Source organism: Bidens hawaiensis, unplaced genomic scaffold (genome assembly GCF_021521415.1).
Source record: "Bidens hawaiensis isolate Kalapana, Puna unplaced genomic scaffold, B.hawaiensis_p1.1 tig00005019_1, whole genome shotgun sequence".
In the NCBI taxonomy this organism is placed as follows: Eukaryota; Viridiplantae; Streptophyta; class Magnoliopsida; order Asterales; family Asteraceae; genus Bidens; species Bidens hawaiensis.
The window spans coordinates 1833508-1844653 of NW_027491318.1; the positions used below are offsets into that span (position 1 = coordinate 1833508).

The 11146-nt window shown below is 33.1% G+C and overlaps 2 protein-coding genes across 2 annotated transcripts; one reads left to right on the top strand and one right to left on the bottom strand.

Moving 5' to 3' along the window:
* Nucleotides 1-4821: 4821 nt before the first annotated feature.
* Nucleotides 4822-6067, top strand: LOC143628524 (mitogen-activated protein kinase kinase kinase 20-like). Its single transcript, XM_077098094.1, has one exon. It carries the CDS (start codon nucleotides 4829-4831, stop codon nucleotides 5963-5965), a length of 1137 nt encoding a protein of 378 aa, XP_076954209.1. The 5' UTR covers nucleotides 4822-4828; the 3' UTR covers nucleotides 5966-6067.
* A 2638-nt stretch (nucleotides 6068-8705) lies between these two features.
* Nucleotides 8706-10873, bottom strand: LOC143628525 (4-coumarate--CoA ligase 1-like). The gene is made up of 4 exons (XM_077098095.1): nucleotides 10684-10873; nucleotides 10183-10396; nucleotides 9352-9454; nucleotides 8706-8869 (listed from the first exon to the last, which is right to left on the bottom strand). Exons 1-4 carry the CDS (start codon nucleotides 10871-10873, stop codon nucleotides 8750-8752), a joined length of 627 nt encoding a protein of 208 aa, XP_076954210.1. The 3' UTR covers nucleotides 8706-8749.
* Between the last annotated feature and the right edge of the window lie 273 nt (nucleotides 10874-11146).

Here is an 11146-nt window from a genome sequence, read left to right on the forward strand (position 1 = left end):
TACTACTTTTACTACTTTTTACTATCACTTATGAACTCACCAAGCTCGTGTTGACCCTTGAGTATTTATACTTACCCAGGTTGCTAGATGTGCTAAGAAGCGGGGTTGTATTGCATAGTTTTGGAGTCATACTTATTGTATGGACTTTTATTTCAATTTGTTTTGCATTTGATGGGTTGAGCATGTTTAAGTACATGGTTTATTATTTTAAATAATATACTTGTACGCTTCTGCTAAAGTTTAAACTATTTCTTTTGCTTTCATTTTCTCATATATGGATGAGACTTAAATGGTGTTTAAATATTTTTAAATATTAATTGGTATAACAAATGAGCTGAACCGTGGTATGCCGCGCGCCTCATAGTAAAACTCCGTTAGTCAAATTTAAGGGTGTGAACATAGTAGCACGAACGTAACAACCAAAACACATACTACAAGGACAAGATATGCAAACGTTTATAAGATAGAGGAGTGATTTGTGAATTTATGGAATTACATGCATAGTAAAACAAATGAACCATGAATTTTAACAAGTTATACTTGAGGCTAAGGTTGAAAACTTGAAATATAAAATTGCCTTAAAGCAATACTTAATGTAGAAAAGTTTATGTAAAGATTGTAGCACTTGTGAGGAAAATGAAATATAAAATTTTATTCGAAAATCGGAACACCATGAATCACCAAAGAAATTCAATAATAATGAAAATTCAATTAAATAATAATAAAAATGAAAATGGGTCGTTCAGATATCCATGATTCACCGTCGACTATCCCAACAAAATCATGAAAACAATTTGAAAATTTGAAAACGAATAGTTGAAATATCCAAACACAAAAAAAAATTATAAAAGGAAATTGAATTTTTCATGTATCACAATGGATTCGACTATAAAGAGGAGTGTTACCATTAAACATGATTACATTGTAACCTTGAGCCTTGTCGATTCATTAGCGTTTGGTGTGGTATGATTTGGCTAATAGGTTTCACCAAGCTCACCAAACACCTCTAGTAAAGCAACCGGATCTCACGACTGATTGAAGATTTATATGCATTGTGTTTAAAGCCTTGGTTTCAAGGGTTGAATTGCAGGTGTTGTCCCCATTCCAGCTACTGTATAATCCGTTCTACGTATCAACCTCAGTAGAGAAGAGTAATTAAGGAATTTGCCAAATTGAAATGACAACTAAGGTTAAAAATAAATTTTGAGAGTGAGGTACTTGGAGTAATGTGGGTTGTGTACTTCAATTATATAAAAATAAATTAATTAATTAATTAAACAAGCAAGCTACGAGCAATCAAATATAAACAATTAGTACAGATAAGCACTTACGGGACCCTAAGTATGCTACTCGGTCATTACGTATAACAACCTATCCTATAGTCCTATAGCCTTCGGCTCTAATACCAATCTGTCACACCCCAACCTATGGCGGAATATGTCAGGGCACGACCAATTGCACGATAGTTCACAAGACACTATTAATAATCATCATGATAACTAATTAATTTATTTCATAAATCGAAGTATATCATAATACAACGAAACCAATCCATCATAGAAACTAGCTTTTTTTTTGATAACTTAAGAGTCAAACTAATATCTTCTCATCTTTCAAATCCTCGACTAACGAATCCTGTAACATGCGTAAAAATAAAGTTTGGGCTACCGGGTACGGGGCCTTACAGGTGAATCCCTCAATAGGTGGACCGTTAGGGGCTCCGTCCGTCCGGACTAGTGGCCGGCTCGGGCTATCTTTAGCCAATGGGGGCCGTGTACGGAGTACCCGGCGTTACTTAGTTGTTCATTCAAAAAAAAAAACAAAATAAAAAAACAATAATTTTATATTTATAATCCATTTCTACACTCTTTAGATTTCATTTTAAACAAGTATAATTTTTCTTTCATAAACTATACTTTGTCTTTTTCCATATCCTACAATTGTGTTTGTTTTTCATAATCTACACTTATGGGTTATGGAATGATAATAATAATAGGAGTAGACAGTAGTGACCACCCTGTTCAAGAAGATCAAATATTTTTGAATTTAAATTTCACATGATACAAACATTAAAAAAAAATTGTAGCAAACAACAATACAAAGGTGATAAGAGTATCCGCGAGTCAACAAGTGGAGGGCTGAGTATTGTGGGACTAGACAAAAGAGTCACGCCTGTGTTTTGGAAAAAGTTAACATTTATTTTAATTTTATTAAATTTTACAAACCAATCATGTCTTAATTTTCTTTTACCGGTGTATAGAGGCAAAGTAGTAAAAAACTAAAAATCATTCATAGGTTTTAATAACCAATCATGTCTTAATTTTTTTTTTTGACAAGTTTATAGAAGCAAAGTAGTAAAAAACTAAAAATCATTCATAGGTTCAACAATCATGTCGAAGTTACAATAAATGAAAAGGGTATATAAGTTACAATAAACATATATGGTTTCTCTCCAAGTAGCATAAATAATTAAACAATAATAATAACAAAGATAAAAAAACAATACATTTATGTTTATTAAAAAGATAAATTTATTTATCCTTTCTTTGGGTTTTATTTTTTGTAACTATAATTTTTTCATAACCCATAATTGGGTTTTTTGGGGGGTTATCTATAATATATATAAACGAAAACATAAAAATCCTACGTGTCGTGATGTGGTCGCTCTCCATTTTTTTGGAGTCACCAGATTTGCTTGATTTTTAAATGGAGGCTTCTCATGCATTTGACCCGAATTAATGGATATGGGTCTTACCAAACCCAGATATTCCTTAAACGGGTTATAACATCTCATTAAACTAAAAATTATTCTCACCAAATTATTGATGTAAAAATCCTATAAAATAGGATATACTAAAAATTAACATGTTATTTATTTTAAAAAAAGATATATATATTATTTAAATTAAAAAAACCAATTTTATAGTAAAAAAAATAAACTGGTTTTGGGTCTCATCAAACCATAAGTATATTATTAACTTTCATAACTATTATTTATTATTAATTATAATTAAAAAACCAATTTTATAGTAAAAAAAATAAACGAATTTTGGGTTTAATCAAAACCATATAGCTTTTAAATCGGGTTATAACATCTCATTTATTTGTAAAACAATTTATTATCAAACCATAAGTATATTATTAACTTTCATACAATAAAAAAAATATAAATTTAAAAAATAAATAAATATTAAAACAAACATTATAAAATAACCCCGTAATACAAGGGTAAAAACTAGTATATATATATTTGTGACTGATGACAAGGTAATAATAGTGAGCACCTGTTCAAAAAGATCAATTTTTGAATTTGAATTTTGCAATATACAAACATTAAAAAAAGTAGCAAACAATAATACAAAGGTTATGAGTGGCCGTGAGCCAACAAGCGGTGGGATGAGTAGCTGGCCCAAGAGTCACACCTGTTTTACTTTTAATAAATGTAAAATAAAATTTAACTTGAGTGCAGTTTTTTACAATGCATGACATAGATATAAATTACCTGGATTTAGGGGTATGATTACTTTGTAATAAAACCAATGCATAACAAAAATACTAAATTACATTGATTTAGGGGTGTAAATGAGACTAGCCAAACCCAAACTTAATTAGACTAGAGGTCAATTTGTTTCAAGTTTTTCTTTTAAAGTTTGAGCTCGGCTCGGGAGTTATTTTTTCAAACTTTAGTTTAGCTCGTTTATTATTCATCAATCAACTTTATACGTTTTTTTTAATTATTGCTATATATTTTGAGAAAAACCTTATACGAGCCTATGCTAGACTTAAGCTCGTGTAGTACCTTAAAAGAGCCAAAACTCAGCTCGGGCTCAACTTTTTGGTGTAAAATTATTGCATAAAAGCCTAAAAGATGTAAAACTTAAAAAACAAAGTCTCGTTTACACTCAATGAGCCAAACAAGATTCCCTCACAAGGCACCAACATGGACTCAATAATTAAACGAGTTTTATTTAAGGCTCGGGCCCAGCTCAAGCTTGGAAAAGTAAGCTTGACTGTTTCGAATTTTTCATCAATCCGTGTTCACGTAGCTCGCTAACAGCTCAACTAATTTGCATCCCTACATAGCTTACATCATTTCAATAACAACCTACACTCTTTTATGGAAGGTTAGAACCAAATGTATTGTGTAGAGATCAACAAATAAACAGGTTAACCGAACTGTCTCGAAAATCGAACCAGTTTGAAACCAGTTATGTAGAGGTTTGGAACCAATTGAACCCATAGGTTCAGAACCGTAATTTTCTCCACCAAGACCGGTTAACCGGCCAAAACCCGGACCGAAACCGCTCGTAACCTGGTCGAGAAACCAGTTTCAACCTCAAACCGAAACCGATCATGAACCTGTTTTGACTTTAGTTGACCAAACTAAATCTGTTTCAACCCAAACTGATTTTTTAAATTTTAAACCGGTCAATGCACCTAATATTATGTATTATGTATGTTTCTAATATCTTGTAACATATATACATGTTTTTCAATTACAGGAACCAAATATAGAAACTCCACGTGAAACTTAACATTTCGTCACTTTCACTTTACAAACGCAACTGCCCGTTATTCCGTTAAATAAATAATACATATACACACATATATACATTCATATATATATATATATATATATATAAATAAAAAAACACATTCGTTTGTTTATATAACTTTCATTCCATAATCATCACCACCATCATCATTATCATTATCAACCCATTTCATTCTTCTAAACCCTAACCCTAATTGTAATTAATCCCAATTCATTACACCCAATTACCCATATTCCAATTACATCCAAAACCCATCTCAAATTAGCACAATTATGAACTCCAACACCAACAAAAGAAGCTCATTTGACGCACGCAATTTGCACCAACTGAAACGAACTAAGCAGCAAGAATCACACCTTCCGAAAACCCGAAACACCCGGTTCGGAGACGGTGTTGCTTGGTTCCGTGGTGACATGATTGGCAAAGGCAATTTTGGTTGTGTGTTCATTGCCAATTTGAAAAATTCGAAGCCGAGGAACGGGTTGTACCCGCGTGTGATGGCGGTGAAATCGGCTGAGGTGTCGGTTTCGGGTTCGATCCAGAAGGAGAAAGAGGTGTTGGATAATATTCGCGGGTGCCCGAATGTGATTAAATGTTTTGGGGAAGAGATTACTGATGGGGAGAATGGGTTAATGGTTTATAATTTGTTGTTGGAGTATGGGTCGGGCGGGACGTTGGCGGATCGGATTAGGAGTGTGGATAACGGGTTGCGGGAAATTGAGGTGAAACGGTATGCTAGGTCGATTTTAATCGGGTTGAGTCATGTGCATAAGCGCGGGTATGTTCATTGTGATTTAAAACCCGAGAATGTGTTGCTTGTATCGGATTGTAGAAATGTCGGGTTTATTGCTAAAATTGGGGATTTAGGGTTAGCGAAACGGGTAGGTAAGAATAATAATAATAATAATAATAATAATAATAATGAATATGGTTATTGGAGAGGTACGCCTTTGTACTTATCGCCCGAAGCGGTGATTCAAGGTGTTCAAGAACCGCCTGCTGATATTTGGGCGGTCGGGTGTATTGTGTTTCATATGTTGACGGGGAAACAACTTTGGTTGGAAAGTCAGGATTTGGGGGTAGACGAGGTGTTAAGTCGGATATGTGATGTAAATGATTTGCCTTTTGTTAATTGCGGGTTGTCTAACGACGCGGTTAGTTTCTTGAAGGGTTGTTTATCGAGAAAAGTTATGTTTAGGTTAACCGCTAAAATGTTGCTAAACCATCCGTTTTTAGAAGGTTTAGATGAGGATAATGTTAATGTTAATGAGATTGAGGTTTTTGACATAAATGCCATCACTTCATCGTCGTCGTTCTCTGACGACGACGATGATGATAGTGGTGGTGGTTTGTGGGTGTCATCTTGTTCAGAAGAATCACGCTATAACTTATCGTCGTGGTCCGAATGAGATGTGAATGGTATGGAAAAGAAGAAAGTATAGATTCTAGATTACAAGCATAGAGATTCTATAACATTAACCATTTACAAGTTGTAGGGATCATTATTTGCAAGTGGTCATAGAGTCAATAGTTGTATTATGGTACATACACCACATAGTTGTATTTAGTGAGATTATTAATGTTGAATTGTTGAAATTTAATAAACTTATTCATGGATAATTGTTATTAATTAAAAGTTGATACTTTTATTATTGTTAGAAGCATGATGTAATTGAATGAATGAGAAAATTGAGTCTTGCAAGATAGGATATGACATAAATATTGTGTTGCTTTGTAAGGAGTATTGACAGATATATTCCTTAAAAGAACTTGTAACCAACTATAATATAAAGTATAAACATTTGTTCACACAAACCCTTGCCCCCAAATCAAACAATCCCATTGCTTCAACCCCAAGCAATTGATAAGATTACACCCACTTATGGGTTTCCAAATATCTAAGCTTTTATGGCATGCACATTATTATAAACACAGATTAAATCCGCATGACAGCACCATGAAGATACACCAGCAAGATCATTGCTGGGCTGGCGGTTACACCAGCCTGAAGGGGTGAGCAAAAATCGAATCATAATAGAAAACCGAACTGTTAACCAAAAATTAACCAAAGACAACATTTATGTTGCAACAGACCATTCGGTTATGGTTACAGTTAATGTGTGTTCGTTAACTGACTTTAACCGAAACCGAAACCGAAACCGAACCGTGTATGCTTGTGTGTGACCAAATTTCATACCTTTATTTTCATCTTTTATACTTCCATTTCTAGCTTTGAAGTTTGAACATTTATATTTAAGTTGCAACTGTTTATAACATAGCTTAGAATACCGTAACAAAGTCTGGAACCGACAAATTTCAGCTTCAAAACTAACATAACGTAACTGAACCAATTTCAACTAGAACAAAGGAAAAAAAAACGCATTGGACAATTAATCAAACTTAACTAAAACCGACCCATAACTGATGGTTAACCGATCGACTTTCGGTTATGGTTATGGGTAAGCAATCTTTCATAAACGAACCCAACTGACTTTACACACCTAGTTGTCTGGCCGTGGTATTATCATCTATTTAATTGTCACATTAAAAAATAAACAAACAACTATTTTGTTCATGAATATTGTTATTATAGGTTTAGTACGGTGCACATTATTCTTCTTGTCAACTTCCATGGTAGCAAAATTCTTTTTAATGAAAGTTATGAAACCAAACCTAAAAACATGAGTTTGTCAAAAACAACATTATACGAGGAATCCAACATGGTGGTACTAGATATACTTAGTTAACCAAACAGGAGATGTCATTCCTTATTAGTCCTTTCGAAATCTAAAAGCCTAAAACTAACATGAATACTTAAAACGGAAATGTTTCATAAACCACCCTTATATTATGATGGATTTAAATTTCAGTCCTTGTGTCTGGAAAGTATCGTTTAATCACTTTACGAGCCATCTTATATGCTATTAAAGAATACAAGATATCTACATGACCTTCAACTAACATGTTCTCCACATAGGCTTCCAAGTCATCCGATTTCCATATATAAAATTTCCACATAATTAACTAATTATTGTTTTCTAGAATAATAACCCCACTAATTGATGCTTTTTATAATCATAACCAACTATATCCTTTCAAATAATTTAAAAACTGATTTTGACCACAATTAATTATTTATAACTGATTTTGTGTTTTTTTTAGTATGACTATTATTTTAGCAATTCAATAATTTGTATATTTATACAGTTTCTCATTCCACCATTAATACATACTTTTCCTGCATCTTGTGGTTTTGCAAAGAACACAGTATAGAATTCTTATGGTATCTACATATATATAATGTTTAAAATATGTTTTAACCGTGTGTAACACGGGCCAATATCCTAGTTAATATGTAAAGCAATTCAGTTATGTAAAGCTTCTATTGTATAACAATACGCTCGTGTTAAATATTTAACAAGTCCATGATTTTAAAGGTTAAGCAACACTCAAGCCACAAAGAGTGAGCAACGGGCCTAGGCCCAAGGCGCCTAAAAAGTTTGAGCCTATGATAAGGAACGCATAACATAAACATATTATATTTAGGCTTTAACCATGTTTAGGCTAGTTCCAAGCCAGCCATTTTTGGATACTTTAGGTTAGTTTTCCTAAAATTTACAAAATTTCGTTTTTAGGATTTTACCGGAATCTTGCAACGGTATCAGGCCGGAATCTCGCCTTAAGGTCGTTGTGGGGTTTGGATGGCAACTAGGCGTTTTCCACTTTTCCGGTTAAACTAAGTCTAAACACATCTTAAATTAATTTATCGAATATTAAAATACCTTTTATTTTTCCGGTTGACACATAAACAAACATGCCAATCAAGATCATGTTTCTCAATACCAGGTGGGGGAGGGGCGGTGTTCCTGCCTGTACCGAATGACACATCACCCATCCCGCTTGTGTTTCGTCACCCTTATATGGTGAAAGTTTGTCTAACAATTAACACAGATTTGAAATTATTAGTTGCATACCAAATACTCAAATAGGCAATGCACAATACTTGTATCAAGAGATTGAAATTAATAGTTGAATACTAAGTAGTAGGTAGGCAACACAAATACTTGTATCAACCTATTTATTTAAGAGATACAATCATAAAAAAAAGTCAAAAGAATATTATGGTTTTTTACCCACACTAGCAAAAAAAACATTATTCAGCAATAAAACTTTTATGATGTATGCAAAGAAAATTAATTTGGAAACCCAGCTGCAAGCTTGGCTTTCAACTCTTTGCGAAGAATTTTCCCTACTGGTGATTTTGGAATTGTGTCGATGAAGAATACGCGGTTAATTCTCTTGTAGAAAACCACCTGCAATGTAATAAATAGTATATAATCTTGGTAAGATATATATACATGTACAAGAGTCGCATAAACACTTACACATTGCTCGCAAGATAAGTTGAGAAAGAGAAAAAGGAGGTGGTCATGTACGGCCACTGTTGTAGATTTCACTAGGTGGTAGGGCAGGAATTAATGATTATCGGGATTAATAGTGATTAATTCGATTGCAATGTATATGGAATTTTCCAAATACACGCATTATTAAGATTTTATTCTTTTGGATATAAACTCATGCATTATTCAGGTTTTACGTGAAAATTTGTTGAAACACGTGGCTCAGCTATGCCACGTCAGCATCTTTGTTAAGTTTATTTGTTAATAACTTATTATTGTGATTGTTAATTAGTTGGTTAGTTACTTATACCTTTCATTTCTTGTAATGCATGCTTAGTAAAAATGAACGATTGTTCACAAACTCTCTATTTGATCAAGTTTTTGAAATACGTTACCTGTTTGGATACAAATTGCTTGATGTCATCCTCAGTCACACTTGAGCCGTTGCTTTTCACCACAAAAGCAACCGGGACCTCTCCTGCTACTTCATTTACCATACTGAGATAAACATATAGACATATAGTCAACATTCAAATCAAAATCATGTTCTAAGTTGAAATCGTCTATTGAGAAATGGTAAACCCGCATCAACACATCTTATAGAAGAACAAACTATTTGATCTATTATCTTCAAAATGTAGTAAACGTTATTTTTATTACATTTTACCTAACAATATATACAACAATTTAATGCATATAAAAAAGGTAAACATTTTACCTAGTAGTCTACATGTTATAAAAATTCGTATACATCAAAAATTCAGTTTAAAGTATAACACATACAACAATAGCTCATGTAAATGTTGATACATGTTCATTAAGTTTACCCTGTATTTTTAGGCTAAGTAATGTGAATATGTTATACAATAACAATGTTTCTTTTGCTAATTATACTCAATAATGTTTATTGAAATCGGTTAAATGTTGATACATGTTAATTAATTTTAGCATCAACTAATTCATCGAATAAAGAAAGTGTAATAACCACACTAACTCTACCAGTACGTTTTCTTAATGCCTAAATTACTTAACTACATGAGAGCTAGTTAGGGACTTTAGGCATTTAATAAAAGTACCGGTAGAGCTAGCTTAGTAATCACACTTTTATTATTTGATGTTACGGCCCCTCATTTTTATTACATCTAATTATCATATTTATTAAAATATTTTAATTCAGTTCCAACGTATATAACATACATAACAATATACTAGTAGAATGGACTTACGGGACCACGGCAACATCCGAAATATCGGTATGAGTTAGTAACAACGCTTCAAGCTCAGCTGGTGCTACTTGAAATCCTTTGTATCTAATCAACTCCTTGAGTCGATCCACTATGAATAACTCATCATCATCATCAATAAACCCCATATCACCCGTGTGTAGCCACCCGTTCGAGTCTATTGTTGCTTTTGTGGCTTTCAGATCATTAAGGTAGCCTATAAAGATTTTTAAACATGAAACCATAATTAATTAATAATACATAATTAGCATATGCAGGACATATCGGATACATATGAAGATGTAGCAATCAATTGATTCACAAAATGTTGTTTATCTATGGATAAAAATAGAAAAGAAAAATAAACATAAGTAAAATCGGTCTCCATTTAAATCTTTAAGTTGGAATGACTGGTGTAATTTTTATTTTTAATTGATGTTTATAGTTTATAAGCTTCTAACGTCTTGCTAGTTTGAAAAAAAATGTGACAAATAAGTAAAATACCTTTCATGATTTGATCACCACGGATACAAATCTCGCCTCGTTGGTTTCTGGGGAGAGATACACATGACTCGGGATCAACGATCTTCATCTCGGCGTTACGAACCACTGTGCCACATAATCCAGACTTGATCGCATAAGGCTCCTTAGCAAAGGATAAGCACATGGCTATCACTGATCCGGCCACAGTCATACCATAACCCTGTCATGATCGTTCATGTCAACCTCATTATTAAACGAACCAGATATGAACAAAAAAGTTGCATTCGGTAAGCTTAACGGACGAACACGGATATAAGCCGAGTTCGTTCAATAGTGTTCGGTAACGTACGTCCGGTAACATGTTAAAGTGTTATTTTGATATGATTGTGTCTTGGTTATATGTCCGGTGTTAAGTGTTTTTGGATGTTATGTGCTGTAATTTCGAATTTGTTGGTGAACTTACGTGGATTTATGATTTTTTGTT